Here is a 19,930-nt window from a genome sequence, read left to right as displayed (position 1 = left end):
GGTTTGGCATATTTAAAACAACACTGGTATATTCATGAGTGTTTCTAAGGATGAAAAAAAGTTTCTTAAACTGACCCTGTGTACAATATAGATATTTTTAAATGATGTGGCAGAGATATTTGGTTTTAAGAGTACCCAGTTATGTGTGAGCAAAACTCTTTATAGACTTTTTACATTCCTTGTAAAGAGTCTATTATGCACATTTGTTTTTTGTTTTTTGTTCCTTTTTTATTTGTTTTTGCACTGTTGGTTCAGCCTTAACCTTCTTATCTATCTGGTACAGCTTCATAAGGAAAGATACATTTATACATCAGAAAAAGTTTTTAAAAATCTTTTTTTTTTTTTTTTTTTACGTCTATAATAACTTTTTGTAAAAAAACAAAACAAAAAAGAAAACTAAAACAAATGCAAACAAAAAGCCACCCATGCCACTTGACCTGGTAGTTAGCCAATCCACCTGCATAAGCAAGTCACCAGAGAGCAGCTTCTCACGAATGGACTCATTATTCATATTCAGGTACACTGTGGATAAATGTGGTGGGGGATGCATGCTTGTCTCAAACAATGTGGAACAAGAAAGAGGAGGAACGAGGGTTTGGAGCCTTTCTCACACATCAGCACCTTAATATTAATCTCTGTTTACCTGAACACCTGCAGTAGAGGAAGAGGGCACGATGTTAGCATAGCGCTAAGAGAAACAATTCCATAATTAAGCATCTGGTTAGTGTAAACCAAAGTTGTTCATTTCCCTTCTGTACTTGTTATTCTCTCCTGAGTTTATATTTGATCTTTGCAACATGTCTGTCCTTTGTTGTCTTTCTCTTGTCGTCCTCTGCAGTATGTCGTTCTATTTTGTTTAATGCACTGAACTAATGAGCCGGAGGAAGCTGCCACTGTGACATCGAGGCTCTGCACTTCAGAATGCTAATGCATTAAACATGCTGTGCACTCATGCAGGATCATACTGCACACAGAACTGTGTACACCTGTAAATTAGCATGTGTGCACTCAGGCCAACAGGCTGTTTCTGAGTGATATTGGGAGGATTGAAACAGACAAATGACTGGTGCATTGTAGTTTTTTTTTTCTATTATTACTATTATTTTTGCAATATTCTTTGTCGCTAATTGATACCGAGGTCCTCAAAAAATATTTTATTCAACTTAAGACTCCACTAAGGTGTTTGTAACCTGGAGGACAAAAGCAAACATTCGCGACGTTTCCATTGCAAATGTGCGCAAAACTTTGTCGATATTCCGCTAATGTCGAAAAGACACAATTTTGAAATTGCGATGTTTCCATTAAATAAGCAGCTAAATTAAAATCACACGTGAATAAGTTTGTTTGCAGAATAATTGATAACAGCACCATAACAATTTAGATGTAAAAACAGTAATAATACTGTAGGTTACTTAGTTTTTATAAATGTTTATAGAATATTTTCACAGGAATGTCCCGATGTTGTTCACGCTGCAATGCATTATGGGTAAATGACGTGTAATGGTCCAACTGCCTGGCTCCTCCAGTCAAAACGGTGACGAGTAACGTTATTAAGCCTTTTCAATTTACAAGAGCGCATTGAAATCGATCGGAACGTAGAAATCACAAGCGGTGATGAAGATGAGGAGGTGCAGCTGGGCTGCGTAGAGTCCGGCGTCACTATTAGCGCCGACACCAGACCTCGTGGGTCCGATCGGATCAGCAGGCAGTATAGCTCCTGTTAGCATCTCAAAAGAGCGTCTAGCTCTGCCTGTCTCAGCACAGCAGCATGTCATTCAAAAAGAGTCCCACCTACGTTCTTCAGACTGTCATGAAAAGATCAGAAACGTCAAAAAAAAAATTGTATTTCAGTCACGTCACCAGTTTGACTCCATTTGGAACTTCTTTTTCTTCCTTTGGTCCTTGTCTTTGAGGTAATGTGTAGTTTGCTGCAATATCAGAATATATGTATTCTGATGGTAGAAATGTGTGACTGGGCGTGGCGCTGCATCATTTGCTGTGTAATCAGTCCTGACCTGCAGCCCTCATGGTCCTTTAATAGCCACTCATCAGAGCTCCCTTAACCTCCCGACAGACTGCGTTTTATCTTTGAGGGTGACCTCTAAACACACACACGCACAACGCAGAAGGTATGTAACCCCACGCTGCGATAAGGTCCTTCAGCTACGTGCCGCATGACCTTCTCGAACACTCACTCAGTCACAAGTTTTCAAGGAGAGGCAGCGAGTGTTTCCACCCACCTGCACCTGCCTGACACAAGAGTTCTTTGGCGTTTATTTCCGCCATTTTGTCAGTATGATTTGCGTCCAAAGACATCATTTTCCTACAAGTAATTATTGTTGCGTGTCGGCTTCACTTACATTTGGGATTTACCGTTTGCAATGTTTGTGCAAGTGTGCGTGCGTGTTTATCTGGTTTATAAAAAACTATTTGTCAGGTTATTTACCAGGATTGTGAAACCAATGCATTCAAGACTCCGCTTTTTGATGGTTTTGTACTTTGTGACTTTTAAACTCTTATAACTTTCTAGAAATATTAGAAGAGTAGCAGACTTTGCAAGTACTATTACAATTTCATTTAGTTATTTCAGCAACCTAACCTTTCTTTTGATTTTGATGGCCTGAAATAGAGCTGGTTGTTTTAGAGTTTGACGTTCCTGACCACAATGACCTGTACCTTTTACTCCATGGCTATAAGTGGAAATGCAGCCAGTTGGGTGAAAAGGTCAGAGCTGTAAACATGAGTGTGAAGAGCCTGGATGAGAGTCCGTTCACTGTGAAGAAGCAAACAAAAACAAGGTGTGTTGAGTTTCTTGGTCACTTCTCTTAAAGCAAATGACAGAATATGGTGCAGCGACAAACTGCAGCGTTTTCTATTGGGAGTCATTGTGATAGAGCAGCACAAAGTAACCAGAGTGGCTCCTCCACCTTCTTCAAATCTAACAAAATTGGTGTCAAACCTTTGTGCTGGTTTGTGCAGTAAAACGTTTTGCTTGTGCCGGTATCATTTTAAAGATATAAATAAAGACATTCCCACAGGTTGTCATCAATATCTTGAAAGTAAAAAGCAGCACAGACAAAGGCTTTTGCTGCACCAACGTAGCTGAGCTGATTGACACCAAATTTGTTAGATTTTGTAAACGTGAGCGGTAGGGGGCGCTGGTTGACCTTTGATGACCTCGGGAGACTTTTTATTAATATCTTTAAAATTATAGTGGCACAAATGATTTTTTTTGCTGCACAAATGTAGCACAAACATTTGACATTGATTTTGTTTGATCTATGCATTGTGGAGCTGCTGGTTGGTCTTTTTGATCATTAAACTTTTGTTAACATCTTCAAAACAAAAGCAGCACAAACAGATTTTTTTTGCCGCACAAACCAGCACAAATGTAGCAGAGTTGAATGGCACTACTTTTGTCTGAATTGAAGAACATGGGAGGATGGTTGACCTTTCATGACCTCTGGAAACATTTATTAATATCTTTAAAATGATAGCAACACAAACTAAAATCTTGGCTGCACAAACGTTTGACACCAGTTTTGTTAGATTTTCGGGGGCCAACTTCACTCAGGTCACAAAGTAAGGAATAACTATAAAATGAGTTGAAGCTTCACTTTTTTACAGAATTTATTACAAATAAAAATCTTACAAGTATAACAAAAAAAAGAAGGCTCTTTTCTAAGTTTCCAATTAAAAACCCAGCACAACTACTGGAAATTCAAATCTGTCAACGTCTTGGGATTCAATTCAGATTTTTAGGGTCACGATTCGCATCGCGATACATAATATTTGCCAAAAAGTAGACTAGTTTCTGTGATGCAAAACATTAAAATGCTCTATAATTTCCCCAAAAGAGGTTTGACATTTTCACATTTTGTCTTGTCAAAAACCTCAAAGATATGAACACCAGTTCAAGACGACTGATGCGTAACAATAAGCAATCAAACATCTCTGTGCATAAAAATCTAAGATTGCCACAAAAAATGGAAAAAGTCAGAACTGTTTATACTTCACTTACTTAGGGAAATGGGGTCAATCAATGCCTCAGACCCAGCACATTGAATACTAATCATCTCTCTTGACCCAAAGAGCCCACTAACATGTCAGTCATGCAAGTGGATAGATTTGATTACAAGTGGTTCAGCAGGGACTGTCCAATCAGTCCGATTATGTTTTGACACCTGAACAGGGACACACTGGTTGCCAAAGTCAGTGATATCTGGGTTGATCCTGAGCGTCTTGGATGGTAGAGTGTTTTGGGAACTTTCTGGATAGGAGAGGAATGTATAACTCTCAGTTTAGATAGTTCAAGCACAAAATATATCTAAATATGCATTAATGTGCTCAGTGGAAACCATCTTGTTACTACCAGAGAAGCTAACAGTCACGATCCTCATCTCCTTTCTTTGGCAAACAGCCAGTCAGCACCAAGGAAAATGAATGGCGCTCCTGGATTGGTTGCTTTGCAAAAATGCAAACGCCAGCCAATGGCATGTCCCAGCTGCATTTTCTTTTGAACATTTTAGATACACGCTACAAAAAAGAATCTGTAGTTTAGCAAATTTCCCACAAGTAATTATGTGTTTGGCTCCACATAAAAAAATGTGTAAATAAAGGTGGACTTTGGCTAATAATTAGATGCATTAGCAAGACAATTGGTTGACTTGGAATTTCATTAGAAGTATCAGAGTAAATGTGACTTAATACAAATACATGCAACACTGAGGATTTTATATTCATTTAATTTTTCTTATATTACAAAACAAGCTAGTGATAGTGATGCAGCTGTTTACTACAGTTCTCTGGGATATTAGGTGACCAGAAATCCAATTTGACTGGAATTCTGTAAGTTCTCATCATCACTGCACTTAAATCATGAAACATGTATTATTTCACTTAAACCTCATGGTTCTGCTCTGCTCGTTGTTGGTCAATCACATTAAATCTGAATGCATTACATTAGAATATGTTGAAACTTGAGAAAATGTGGGCTGTGAACACTTTAGTTTCATCTGTTGCCATAGAAATGCAACAATTTCATGAAGACATTGGTGACGTTGCATGGTTTTGCTTTGTCGTTTAATGAGCAAGAAATTCACACAACCATCTCTTCTAATTGTACATCAAAATTGGTATGATTTCTCTCAAACTTTTGCTCTGTGAAATTACAGGATTTTGGCTTTTATCGATAGAAGCTGTGCTCCCAGAGCATAATTCATCTATCTTTCTGAAAAAACCTCCACTCCTGCTGTCTCAGTTGTCGCCTAGCACTTCGTTTTATTGCACTTTGCTCTGACTTTAGCACAAGAACTCAGTTAGAAATATGCTTTTTTTTCTCCTTTAAAAGGTGATTTTTACCAGTTCCGTCTCGCTGTTAAATTCATTCTCTCCACTGAAATTGGCAGCTAAAAATCATATCTAACTTGGAGTGCTGGAAGTGAAATGTTCAGAGGACCAGTAATGACTTTTACTCTTCATTTTCTCTTTCAAGCTGTTGCAGTTAAACTCACAATTTGACCAAGAGTCGTGGTTAAAAGAAAGTTCATCCTAGTTTAACTTTGGTGTTTTTCACAATACAAACTTCTAAAATCATTTAAATGTGTCCTCAGATGGACTGTTGTTGTGAATTGGCACTATGTAGGTAAAATTTAATAGAAAATTTTTTTTTGATTACTTTAGCTTATAATAATCCATAATCATAAAAAAGCCAATAAATCAAAATGGTGGCCTCATTGCAAAACTAATCCAGCACTCATGTTGCCACACACAATATCTATAAAAAATGTAAAAGTTTATTATGCCAACATACAATACATATGACAGAGTATTAGGGCCATTGTAGATAGAAAAAAAGAGGAGTAGATTTCTGCCAAAAAACTTAAAATTTTGGGGAACATTTCTGAGTTTGAAAAGTTGAAAATTTATTAGATAAAACTTTAAAATTTGCTAAAAAAAAAAAAAAAGGAAATTTGGTGGTTTAAAAACTCAACAATTTCAGCTTACAAAACTCAGGAATTTAGAATTTTTCTATTAAATGTCTGAGTTTTTCTTAGATTTTCGGCTTTTGAATTGCAAAACTTTCCACTTTTATTTCTAGAAAATTTTGGATTTTTGTTTCTAGCAAATTTTTGACCTTTTAATCTCTTCAAATTTCCTTGTTAGTTTTTTTCTTAGAAAATTTCTTTTTCTTTCTTTCTAGTTTTTGGGTAAAAATGTGCTCCTCCTCTTTTTATTTTCTATCTACAACGGCCCTAAAACGACGTGGGAAATACAAGACTGAAAAACAACCTTAGTTGGGTTTTTGTTCTCCCTTCTTTGAATTTTTGGTTTCCTTTTTCCTCCTTTTTAATCAATAAAAAACATTATTGAGCCGGGCAAAAAGCATGTTCTTAAAATTGACAACAATTCTCATTGTCGTCAATTAAAATAAAAAAACATATATAAATTAAAACCTAGTAAACACATTTTTTATTAAGCCCTGATATGAGAAACACTACAACTCTAAGAATGTGTCTCAGAACACGTAGGCAAAAACCTTTAAAATATCTGTTTACTGGAAAGTACATTACCACACAAGTGTGACGGAAACTCCCATAAACATATCTGCAATTAGACAATCCAGGAAAAAGGATGTTGTTTGTATGACTTCGTTGTTTAAAAACTCCCAAAACAGGACCCTGAAATAACCAACAATCTACGTATGAAGATATTGTTTAAACTTTTTGCTCTAATTGAATGCCGTTGTCATGGAAATGGAAATGGGAAACACATAAACCTGTGTAGAAACCTCACAAATGACTGCAAACTGTCACAAAACAAATGCATATTTCTATCAGGTACAGTCTGCTCTCGGTTTCCTCGGTACGGTTTGCTTCTTGAAACACCTTTGATTGAATAAATCACCGGTAGTTTTAATATGTCTTAGAAATGGTGCCAGTTCCTCTCAGCTGTTTCTAACCGAGCCAGCTGAGCTCCAGGCCGAAGCAGACCTGGTTTTGCTCCTCCACACAGCTGGAGGTGATTTATTTGTTTTACCTGGGCTCTGTTGCATCAAATTTGGCTTCAGGAAGTCACAAAGTGTTCTCTGCATGTTTCTGTGATCAGTTCATTTTCAGTAAAAGTCTTTGCGTCACATGTGAAGAAATTCAGGCTCCTTCCTTTCCATAAAAGGAAAATGTACAAAGGAAAAATTTGAATAAAACCAATAAGAAAAATTGTGCAAATCTGTATTTTGTCTCCCATACACAGTTTAAGCTCTACACGCTGACGGCGCAGTATTTCTGAGTATGTTTTCATTTGTTGGTTTTATAAACGTATGGTACATTTCCACCAAGTTCCAGTTCTTCCCCGTTTCAATTGATCTTGGTTAACTGAAATGTTTTCTGATTTTCAGATTTCCTCAGTGTTACATAACAACCTTGTTTGCGACGTCGCATTCTGTTTTTGAAACGGCTCGTTTTCCAGATACCAAAAAAAACATGAACGTATTCCAAAAAATCGTGTGTGTGTGTTTGTGGGTTAGGGGCACTGCAGGTTGATTTTTTTTTTTTTTAGCATGATATATATAAGTATATATTTTTTACTGCAGGTGTCCCCAGGGCTGCTCTGTCAGCGTTAAATCCCGGCGAGTGGCACTGCGGTCCGCTGCTGCCTGGAGATAGATGGCACTGGGGCTGGAGCTGGGAGCAGAGCGCATTTCCTGCATACCTCCCCCTGTTGCCTCCTCTCCCCCACTTGGGGCTTGTGAGTGAGAGCGTCGCGCTAAAAGCATGCTCTTCTCTCTCGCCTCTCTACCTCTGACACACACACACGCTCTGTCTCTCTCTCTCTCCCTTTTCTCCGTTACTCGTCCTCAGTCAAAGACAGGAGTCTCCGAAAGCAGCTGACGCTTTCCGTAATTCCCACTAAGCATCATTTCATTGACGGTTTTTTCTCTTCCCATCTCTGTGTCTTCAAGTACTTTTTCCCCCCCCTATGTTTTTTTTCTCTGAGCTGGATTTCACAGCTGCTGAGGTGACTTTAGGCGTCTGGACGCAACAGAGGAGCGATGGACGGAGGAATTGGAAGATAACTTTCCACTCTGCAACCAGCGTAAAACACTTATGTCATCAGAGGAGGAGTGTTTGTTTTGAGAGAGACTTCTGGAAAAAGATTTGTGTTTAATTTTTCAGCCATTTCTGATGGGATGTGCGGGCATTTTCACGGTGGGAGATTTTTTCCAGCAAGTGGAAAGTTTGGGATGCGGCATGGCTGATGGAACTGCAGCTGCCTACTGAAGCTCTTCCTCCAATTCAGTCCAGGTAATGAGTGATTGATGTTGGCTTGTCAGTTTGCAGACAGGTTGTCCTGTTTCACATCTGTATAAGTATGAAGTAGTGGGAACACGATTAGTCTATTACACAGTGGTGTGACGCCATACTGACGGCTTTCTGCTACTGTTTCAGTCACAAAGAGAACTGAATGTATTTGTTCCTCTTCAGATTTCTTCTACTTTTTATGCTTTTGTCAAATTTAAATGTTAAAATGTGAGGGAAGGTATAAAATCCGATAAATACAATGACTAGTTGTCAAAAGATGACTTTTTGAGGACATTTTCTGTCTAAACCAACCTGTGTGGAAAGGCACAGTCATGAATGAACTGATATTTACTATATCCCAGTTCAATTTATTTATCCACAACCAGACGTGATTAGTGCCAAGCCTGTAGATTCAAATCTCTTAAATAGAGCCTGTCTGACAACATGAAGTAGGCTAAAGGATCTCAAAAAGCAACATAGATCTAAAGTAAGTAAAAGAGGTTGCCATTCAGTCTGTAAGGTTTTGGTACTCTGGCAACATTGCAGTTAGAGCTAGAAACAGAAAACATGGAGCCTCTGGAGTAGCACGTCTGTTGCTAAAGGTCTGAAACTCAAACTCAGATTTAAGTCTCATTAAAAAATCTTCAACTCAAGTTAAGTGATGAAAAGAAGCTGGTAAATAGTCACGTACCACAGCTGTCCTGTGAAAAGGTATGTTGGTTTATTAGCCTGTTAGCTGTTGTGTTTCAATGTTGTGATGTTAGGAGGAAATTCAAAAGGTATTTTGAGAAAAATATATAAAAAGTCAAGAGCTTACAGAACAACTTCATCACGTGTTTCAAACTCAAGATTCAGGGGCCAAATCCGGCCCGCCATAAGGTTTAATGTGGCCCTCTGGACACTAGAACATGGGTCCTTGAATATATATATTCATGGATATATATTTTTACAATCCAAAGATAAAATTTCGCCCTCAGTCCAGTGAAAGAAAACTTGTTGAGAGCCACAAATGGAACAAAACCTTTTGGAAAAACGATAAATTGGAAGGAATTTTGTTGTTATTTTTAAAGAAACAATGTTTTTTTCTTTTTCTGTTTTTTGGATTTTAAAAAGTGTAGAAATAGAATAGATAGATTTTTTTCTGTGGGATGTTGACATTTGTGGAAAAATATGTAAAAAAAACAACAAAACAAAACAAAAAACCTTATAGTTTAAAACTTAAAGACCAGAAATTAGATTTAATGAACCTGGTCTAGTGAAATCATTCCTCTGTTGGATGAAGGTTTTGAACTTTGAACTGTGATGCTGGAAGTAAAATCTCTCTTCATCTACAGTTTTCTAACACCTGCCGCTTTGGGCCCAAACTGACTGAAACAGAAACTTGGCCTCCCTTCACTAAAAGTCTAGTTTGTCTGAAGAAAAAGTCATCCTAAACCGTGATGTTCCCTTTGTGTGCTGTGTTCGTTTGGTCATGTTATTTTGTGCCAACCCAAACTTCTAGAATTGTGGCCAAAATTTCACCAAACATAGAAGGATCCTTTGGAAATATTCGTTTGTCGTTAAACTTGGTCGAGAATTTCAGAGACAACAGGGCATTGCTGCCACATGTAGAACACAAATTCCTGCAGTTCCTTCATTACTCCCCCTGCTAACCTCTTTAGTCTTCTCATTTCATAAATACATTTTGAGAAAAGTGTCTTTTTTTATGTCATAAAATCCTTGCAGTTCAGCGCAGGTGTGCAGACTTCTTCTATCCACTGGTTTGATAAAACAGTGCCATGAATACAGCCGTTAGATAAATATTAAATGCAAACAAATTGTTCAGTTAAAGAAAACAAACATCCCTCCAGTGTGAACCACTTCATTTAGGTCCCGCTGAGGATATGACAGATATTCAGGACCCACTCTTTCAGAATCTCACTTAATTAGTAATGTCAACGTTTCAAGGGCGGGCTCCTTTCTTAATCTGGAACATTCAAGGATATATATTTTTTAAATATTTAAATAAGTGTCAAGCAAACTGTAATGAATTGTGTGCTATTTTTTACAGCTTTGTTTATAATTGCACACAAAAAAAATACAAGCAAAGGATTTTTTTGACTCCAAGTTCTCTGAAACGAAAGATAAAGATGAACTACATGAGAAGTGAAAACGGAGTGCAGACAAGATGTTTTGCATATAAAGCAAGCTTATCTATTCAATGCCTAATGGCTTTTTCTGTTCCAAAATAGAGAACAAGACTGTCAGAATATTTGCCAATAATGTTCTCCACTATTTATGTAAGATGACTAAGAGGCATTGAGTATTGAAACCAGATGTACATCTGTCACTGACAGTGAATCAGACCGAACCTTTCCTGTTGCAGGGAAAGCCAAGAGGACCAAAGTTGGCTATATTTACTAAATGCCGGATTTATCAGACTGAATATATAAACTGATATAGTTTCAGAATGTTCCTTTCTGATCTGGTTCAACTGCAATATTTGTCTTTATTGGAGGCACACGTGTGAAAACTCTTAAAGGCAACAAATCAAAGACTTCACTTCCTTGTGTGACATCATGGCAAACTTAACCAAAACTTCTGGAAGACAACTGCAGACATGTACAAGTCTGGTTCATCTTTTGGTACAAATTCCATCTCTTCAAATATGGAAAAAAAAAAAAAAGAAATGAAGAGAAGAAAAAAAATGACGCCACCAAACCATTTAGCCAGGAGACAGCTTCCACAGTCCAGAGACAAACCTGGTTTTTAAACAAACATTTTACACCAAAAACAGAAGTATGTTTTTGGCGTCTGTTGGTCGTAATGAACATTGTCACATCTGAAAGAAAAAAAAGGGGACGCTTGCAATACTGCGAACCCCATCCCAACTGTCACGTATGGCAGTGATGGTAATGTGTGGAGGGTTTTTGCTGCAGGAGGGTCTGGTGCACTTCACAATATAGATCCCATCAAAAGGAAAGAACATTATGTGAACATATTGATGCTGCATACAAAGATACCAGCTAGAAAATGTTACCTTTAGTCATAGAATTGTGCAAATTGAAATTTTAAAAACAAATTTTCTTAATGGAAAACAAGCCTAGCCTTCAGTAAAAGCAGCTCTGTCAGGAAGAATTGGCCAAAATTTCAGCAAACAATTATGAGGCGTTTGTGGAAGGGATGCTTGAAATATTTGACCAAAGTCATACACTTTAGATACTGTCTTCATTATCCAGCCGTTTGGAAAACAGCAATAATTTTGCCAATGCTGGCTGATCTAAAACAAGAACTGCTGAGTAAATATGATTATGAATATGATTCTTCACAGTTTCTCCCACATCCAGGAATGACGACGGCATCCATGGAGCCCGTAGGAATCCTGGTGGAAAGGGGCGCCAATGCCACCGTCCCACCCGTGAGCTCTCACCAGGACGCCGCCGCTACCATCACCATGGGCACCATCCTGTCCATCATGTGCTTCGTCGGCGTCTCGGGGAACATTTACACCCTGGTGGTCATGTGCCACTCCATGAGGACCGCGGCGTCCATGTACATCTACATCATAAACCTAGCTCTGGCAGATCTGCTGTATCTTCTCACTACCCCCTTTGTGGTGTCCACTTACTTCCTGAAGGGCTGGTACTTCGGGGACGTGGGGTGTCGGATACTGATCAGCATGGATTTCCTGACCATGCATGCCAGCATCTTCACGCTGACCGTCATGAGCACGGAGCGATACTTTGCGGTGCTCAAGCCCCTGGACACGGTCAAGCGGTCTAAAAGTTACCGGAAGGCTATCGCGGTGCTGGTCTGGGTAGCCTCTCTAATCCTCACCCTGCCTATGATTGTGACCATTCAGCTTACAACAGCTAGAAAGAAGGCAATGTGCCAGTCCACTTTATCCCAGCAGTCTTACAAGATTTACATCTCTTTTCTGTTCTGCACGAGTATCGTTGCTCCGGGCCTGATCATCGGGTATCTCTACATCCAGCTAGCACGGACTTACTGGATATCGCAAACAAAAAGCTTCAAGCAGACCAAGAAGCTACCTAATCAAAAGGTTAGTACTTAGCAAATGATCTGCTTTGAGTGCTTTGCAAAAGCACACCTTGCCTAACTACAACTTACATCAAACTTCGATATATTTTATTTTGATTTAGGGTTACAGATCACCATATTATGACGGAGTGTTAGGACCATTCTAAGAACATATTAAAAATACAAAAATAACATTCCAAGAATAAATGTGAATACATTTTACGAGAATAGACTCGTATGAGAATAAAGTCATAACATTTTGAGAATAAAGTCATGGGATTATGTGAATTAAGTTGCAATATAACTGCATTCTCATAATACTATGAGTTTAATCACAAATTATTGTTTCTCATTTGATTGTATTTAATTTTATTTGACTTACATGACCGCTCCATGAGGTCTTCCAGTGTTACTCTGCAGTAACACTGAAGACTTTGAATTAATATGGGTTATAACAACATTTCATTTTCCTTTGGCATCAATAAACCATTTTTGAATTTGAACTGAATATTAATTCTTGTAAAACTATAACTTTATTCCTGTGATATTACGACTTTATTCTAGTCATTTTTTCCCTTCAAGTTTCTCCAATAATCCGTTGTACATTATAAATAATGAACAATCTTAAAAGTTTGGCATATATTTAACTCATCCCTTTCATAATCCGGTGCCCTTAAACAAAACGAAGTACTCAAGGTTCGTTAGAGGACATTAGTGAACAACCAGCATGACGACGATCGAGGAACATGGCGGACGGTTGTAACGTTTTAAGGCAAGCTTTGGTTATGAAACGAAACCATAAAATGACCGGAGCAACTGCAAAAGCTGCCAAGGTATGTTCATCCACCCAAATGAGGAGGAGGTCATTTAAGCAGGAAGCAAGGAGAGCATTAAGGGAAGCAACTAAGAGCCTAATAATGTTTTTTCAGTTATTAAAAAAAGTAACATACTCACATTAAGAGGCATGTGCAACTGAGTACATCTGTACATTCATTTAGTGAAGAATATACAAGATGTGCATGGATAAATGTGTTCTTCTAGCTGCTGCACCTTTTTGCTCAGTTGGGTACCAAGGCTTTCATTCACTCTGCTCTCTTTTCCTTGAACTTACTGCAAGAAACTTTGAGATTGACTGAAGTGCTTTTACATCCAAACTACAAGTTCTTGAGGCAGATTTAATTACATGTATCTGTTTTTGTTTTGTGTTTTTTTTATTGATTGTCATTTTCTTTAAACGGTGTTACTTTCTATGTTGTATTTGTTTCTGTCTCTTAGCCAGGACTCCCTTAAAAGATGTTTTTTAATCTCAATCTTTATCCTGATACAATAAATAAAACATTTTCAAAAAATAATTAAAATTGTGCAGAAAAAACTGACAACAAGAAGTGAGAAAAAGTCATGGAGTTGGTTGGGAGCAGTAAAATAAACTGTGTCAAATAAACCAATTTTGAAACGGCCATAATATATTGTTCACCGAACTTTTTATCAAGAAGGTAGAGTTTTTTGGGGTTTTTTGCCGTGTTTCCATGAAGCGAATTGATTTTAGAAATCTCAAATTGCGCAATTAAACAGTTAATGGACCATAAAATTGCAGCTGATGTCCAGGGCTTCTTTGTATCCCCAGTCTATTTCTGGTCAGAGTCCTTCTGTCTCCCACCACATGATTTGAGTGAAGGGGGGAATAATGAATAACTAAAGACTTTTCTTTTCAACCACAAATAATTCTAACACTAATTTGTGGTTGTATGGTATTGCTGAAATCTTCATTTCCCGTGTTCCCCTAGGTGCTGTACCTGATCTTCACCATCGTGCTCCTCTTCTGGGCGTGCTTCTTGCCCTTTTGGATCTGGCAGCTGCTCAACCAGTTCTGCCCCTCCTTGCCCCTCTCCGCCAAAGTCCAGCGCAACATCAACTACCTGACCACATGTCTGACGTACTCCAACAGCTGCATCAACCCGTTCCTCTACACGCTGCTCACCAAGAACTACAAGGAGTACCTGAGGAAGCACAAGAAGTCGTGGTCGGCCGGCAGCTACTTCAACAGACGGAACCGTTTCCAGCGGTCGCCCCGCAGGTCGCCGTCCGCCAGCAGTCAGCAGTGCACCGAGAGCTTCATGCTCACACACACGGTTTCCCTGCGCGCTCACAGCAGCAGCCTGTGCGGTAGGAGCAGCCTTCTTCTGGCTTGAATTAGTGTAATGTGTGTATATATATCGCCCACTTTCAACATCAATATCTTTCAACAATGAAACCCTGGCAGCAACCTGATGCTTTAGTCTAGGGCTGTCAAACTCAATTTCGTTTTGGTCCAGACCAATAATCTGAATGTTCTTGAAGGGCCGGTTCTGACAGAATGCATTGATAAAACTGTCCATTTGAAGACTAAACACTTGCATCATCTTAAGAGCATTTCACAGAATGAACACTTCATGGATCACGATGAAGCTCTCACAATCCAGAAGCTTATTGGATTTGCTTCTGGTGACTTAATTAAATTGCAAGAAACCATTATGTTTAACATTTCACCGATGAAATTAGACATGCATTATTCAAGTTGGAATCTGGATCCATCAGCATCCATCTCAGGAGAATAGTAACAGTGGACCATGAAAACAGTAGCAAAATGTCCACGGAAATCTGCTGAGATATTAGTCTTTGTGATGTAATTGTCAAGATTCTTTTATTGTCTTTTTGGATGTTCTAAATGAAAATGAATATTTGTACTTCATACCTGCAACATCCAATAAAAAGTCTCAGTTCAGGGTAAAGTCCCACACACACTCGGGTGTATTTCAATTCGAGGAACTCAAGTGGATCTCACAGCAAACAGCCAGCGCACCAATCCGCACAAAGATCGATTTATTGATCCATTTCTACGTTTTTATGACTGCGCACAGTGTTTCAGCGTAAACTGCTTAGCTGTAAACAGTGTTCACGTCATTTGATTAAGGAAATGGAGAAAAAAACTGACCACGCGTGAAAACAAATATATTATTAATTCCTTAGTAAAAGTTTGAGATTGTGTTGCTAAACTCCCCTGTTGTATTTTGTCCTGACTTTTTCAAACCTGTCCAGTTTTGACTGCTGGCAGATGCAGGTATGATACTATTTATGACTATATGAAAACTCCTTGAAAGGAAAGACATATTTCTTAACGCTACTGTCTTGACAAAGTTAGTGTGTTGGTGAGATTCTCGACAGTTACCAAAATGGGGCATTTTGGGACTACTTTTTTCCAAAGATGAAGGATTATTTTAGCTTCCTTTTAACTCTAGGTGCCCCACTTCCAGGGTTGGAAAAACAATTTCTATATTTGTTCATGTGCCCGCCGGTTATGAGTCATGCATGCATTAAAGGGCTTTAGATGTAGGGCACAAAGGTTCCCGACAGGGAATGCAGGGTGACGAACAGCAGATTGATGGGAAATGGAGGGAACACAAAAGTAATGTCTGTACAGGTGGAGCTGAGAAACAGAAAAAAAAAGAAAAAGCAGCTGCAGTTCAGTGCAGGGTCTGATTTGATTCTGCTGCAGGTAATATCTGCTACATAGGTGATGAAATATCAACTCAGAAGTTTGATCAGAACTAAGTCCCAATGGATAAAGCAGAATATTACAGCTCTCGTCACACAGGGAGGAAAACAGAAGAACAAATCCAAAGCTTGTAATCAGATTTAGAGTATGGTGTTTCTTTGTTAGCTTCGTTTGTTGTAGTTTCTGCTCATGCTGCCTGCTTTATTATCCTTCAGGAAGTCAATAAGTCACAGCAACCATAACTCACAAGAGCATGGAGGACGACACAGAAACACGCTGCAGATGGGACAAATTTAAAGGGGCAGTATTATGCATTTTACAAGTACATAGTGTCATTTTATGGCACAGTCAAGTAACTGTTACTTTCAATTGTTATAAAAATGCTGTATATATCTAACAAGACTTAGGAACTTCGTTCTCGAAGGCGGAGCTAGGTCCTTCCAGGTGTTTTACACAGCTGAATGGTTGCCATGGGAGATTAAGATTTCTCAAACATACATGAAAGAATCAAGGCAACACTCCACGTATGTTTTTGATGCGGGAATGACATTATAACATGATGTAAAAGTAAAAAACAGTCGACTTAACATAATACTGCCCTTTTAAGAAGCTCCTGGTCTGACACTCCACCTTCATCAAGTCATCACAACAACATTCCTCTATCAAGTGTTTAACGTTTTCCCCAGCATTTCACTGAGAAGTGGTTCATAGAATGAGTTCAGCAGATGTGCAGTTCCACCAAGACAGAATTAAACAAGTCAGGCTTTGACTTAAATGTTCTGCACTTCTAGATTATTTGAAACACATTGTGAAACATTTCCGTAGCTTGTCTTATTCTCGGAAACACAAAGCGCTGTACTGTCTGTTCCTGTGAGATGGAAATAAAGTTACATCATCAGCAGTCACCATGTAGGTTAATGGTCAGTAAGGCCAATAAGCGTTTTCGTCATCTGCTTTTCCTCCAATATGTGGTGTAATATTATAAAGAGACATAATCCATTTAATAGCAGTTTAAGTATTTTTACTGTTTCTTGTTTTTTGTTTCTCGCCTCAACTTTACCATGGGTTTCCTTGTAAAACACCTCATATACTTCACACCATACTTAGTTTTAGCAGCTAAACACACACACTCTGTTTATGCAAGGTTTGTTGGTTTAATAAACTCCAAACACATCTGCTGTGATTCTGACTGGGGTTGTGTTAGGGGAGAAGCAAAGAAACTGACTCATGCCTATACTGGTTTGTCAAACCTTCAAAAGTTTCTTTGCTCCTGTTGAGCCACTCTGCTCCTGGATCCACATCTTCCTACTAGAGGTGTGTGATCCTGCATATTTTGGTAGTGAATCAATATGCTGTAAACACAACGTATCGGTTGCCTGTATCGCCAATACCAATACTGATACTGATACTTGATATATCTTCAACCTTTTGAACTTGGTTTTAATGTGAATTATTTTGTTGAAACTTTTGACAGAAGTTTATAGGTGTCTACAAAATACTTTAATAACATATTAACATGGTTTGTGTGCATTTTTTTCTAAACAAAGTACAGAGAATTATTTTTTATGGTTGAGAAACTACAATACAAAAATAAAATCCAATTTCAATAATATGGAATCCGAAACTATAATATTGAGCTCAATACCAATTTAGTATTGATATTATTAATATTTCTGCATTGATTTGCGTCCTATAGCAGAAAGGCATGTCAGTCTCAAAGGGCTGTTTTAATGCTGCTATTTGCAAAACATTGAGATTAAGATTTATTTTTTTGACCACTAATACCAAAGATGAGCCTAACATGAAACAGGATGAAGATGAGGAAAACTTTCCTCTGTAAAGTATGGTGTGATGATCAGACACTTTGCCACATTAAAATGTGAGGCATCATGGATCATAGTAGTAGATAAAAAAAGAGGTTGTCACTGTTATTTTTTTCAAAGATAATGAAGCAGAACATATGCTCAGTTCAGTGCAGAAGTTATTGACCAGACACAACATCAGTCTTTTTAATTAGCCATCTAAGTTGTGGTCAATCTCTTCTTAAGTCAAGATAAATATTGAAAGATTCCAAGATTATACAAAATACTTACAAAAAGTGCCTGATATGAGATTTTATTTTTCCAAATATGCTTGTCGCTGCCTATTTTAATAGTTCAAATGTACCTTACAACCCATTAATATGGACAATGGAAACCGACTTAGCAGAGGAGGATCTAGAGGGTAAAGTGGAGATCTTTCAAAGTATGAATGGCGTTCTTGGATTGACTGCTTTACAAATTTCATCAAATAGCATGTCAAGTCATGTTGTATTTCAGCTTCCCAAGTTGTATATTTTAAAAAAATTGGGGGGAAAACAATCCATGAATAGGCAAATTTTCATTTAATATTTTTGAAGGAAAGAAAAACTTTCAAACATGTAAGAGTTAAGAATGATTTTGCTTTCAGTGACTGTTTAAGAAAATACTGGTTGTAATGACCTCAGGTTTTAAGTTAAAGAAATATGTTATTTCTTTTTATTATTTTTTTTTTACTTTTGTAACATTATTCTACCACAATTTAGCAAAAAAACTTTTTAAGGCTTTTCACACACTCTGCGGGTTTGGGGTGAGGGGTCAAATGTGAACCCGGTCTTGTTTGCCGTGGTGATGGACAGGCTCACCGAACGGATCGGGTCAGGCAGGACTCCCCACGGGTTGTTTGCAGAGAACATTGTGTTCTTTAGTGAGAGTAGAGCGAGGTTGCAGGGGAGCCGGGAGATGTGGAGGTATGCTCTAGGTCAAAAGTGAAAAAAGGCACCAGAGACAAGTCAGAATGTGTGCATGTATGTGAACGTGATGAATGTTTTGAGGAAGACGCAGAGGTTTTCTGAAGGTAGAGAAACTCATCTAGTTCCCAAAAACAAGAGAAGTGATGCTTGTTAGGGAGGATTTGTGACAGAAGGATGGCTGCGACAATAAAAAGGAAAGGGTAGCTACATGGTGGTGTTATGCTTTGGAGAGAGGTGAGCTTTCCTGGAGGTGGAGGAGCTAAAAAGATGGTTAACTTTTCACAGGAAGTGACCAAAATGGACAGGATTAGAAATGAGTAAATTAGAGGGACAGCTCTGGTTTAGCAGTTCGAGATGAAGTGTGAGATGTCTGGGTGAGATGAGTTGGACATGTGCAGACGCGTGACAGTAGATGTACTCTGCTAAGGATGTTAGACAAGAGGGATGCATGGGAGGAAGAAAGGAGGAGGATCAGAAAGATTCATTCAGGAAGATTGTGCAGAAGGTCGATGACACAGAAGAAGATGCCAAGAACAAAGTGGGATTGAGACAGATGTTTGGGGTGCCTAATGAAAACAGCTGAATGAAGAAGAAGCCTCTTTTGTCTTGCTTTGTAGCAACAGTAAGATGTCGCAGGACAACAAACAACGCCTGCAAACATTATCGTATTTTTCACATCACAACCTCAAATGCCAGCGTCTCACAGGACACACCAACACAGCGGAGCAGCTACATTGGTAATGAACTGGACAGAGTACTGGGTACACTTCCGCTAATCCTCTAATTAAGTTTTTGTTTAGCACTTTTGCTAACTTTGAAGATGTTTAGCTCACTTAGCTTCCGGTAAATGAATTTTTCCAGATTATTTCTAGAGCTTTAATTCACTTGGCCATATTGTGAACTTTCAGTCGAATAAAGTTCAACATCTGTGCTGAAGATTTGGGTATCGACTGTTTTCGCTCACATTCACGCCCCTATTTGAAGTGGATGAAACTGTTTATGTTGCGTTTCCTCTCCTCACGTTCTCCACCCATGATGCAGTTCAGCAAATGATGTTCCTTCTGTACCCAGAATGCATCGCTGTAGGACAGTTTAAAATCTGATGTCCTGCGTACTTTCTGACCGACGCCACACATTAATATCAGTTAGTTAGCTTCATAAAACTGAAACCGCGAGTGAAAGGGTGTGTTCCAAAAAAAATCGCTTCTTGAAGCAAAACCGTACAAGTCGGTGTGCAATAACAAATTTGACCCTGTGGAGGGCGATATACTATGTTATAACACAGTGTGTACTAACGTGGTTGGATTT

The 19,930-nt window shown here is 38.5% G+C and overlaps 1 protein-coding gene across 2 annotated transcripts in view; it reads left to right on the top strand.

Annotated features, from left to right (window-relative positions):
• Positions 1-6,485: 6,485 nt before the first annotated feature.
• The window catches only part of uts2r (urotensin 2 receptor), a 54,497-nt gene continuing 41,052 nt past the window's right edge, over positions 6,486-19,930 (top strand). Inside the window, exons 1-3 of one of the 2 annotated variants that reach the window (XM_008438001.3) lie at positions 6,486-8,303; positions 11,627-12,342; positions 14,105-14,483. In XM_008438001.3, coding sequence (XP_008436223.2) covers positions 11,629-12,342; positions 14,105-14,483 — 1,093 coding nt within the window. In that variant the 5' untranslated portion in view covers positions 6,486-8,303; positions 11,627-11,628. Of the gene's footprint in view, positions 8,304-11,610; positions 12,343-14,104; positions 14,484-19,930 lie in introns of both variants that reach the window. The other variant, XM_008438002.3, reaches the window with a different exon arrangement.

The sequence above is a fragment of the Poecilia reticulata genome, chromosome 19, assembly GCF_904066995.2.
Source record: "Poecilia reticulata chromosome 19, P_reticulata-male-v2, whole genome shotgun sequence".
In the NCBI taxonomy this organism is placed as follows: domain Eukaryota; kingdom Metazoa; phylum Chordata; class Actinopteri; order Cyprinodontiformes; family Poeciliidae; genus Poecilia; species Poecilia reticulata.
The sequence above is the reverse complement of the archived record's forward strand: the minus strand, read 5'-3'. Positions and strand labels throughout refer to the sequence as shown.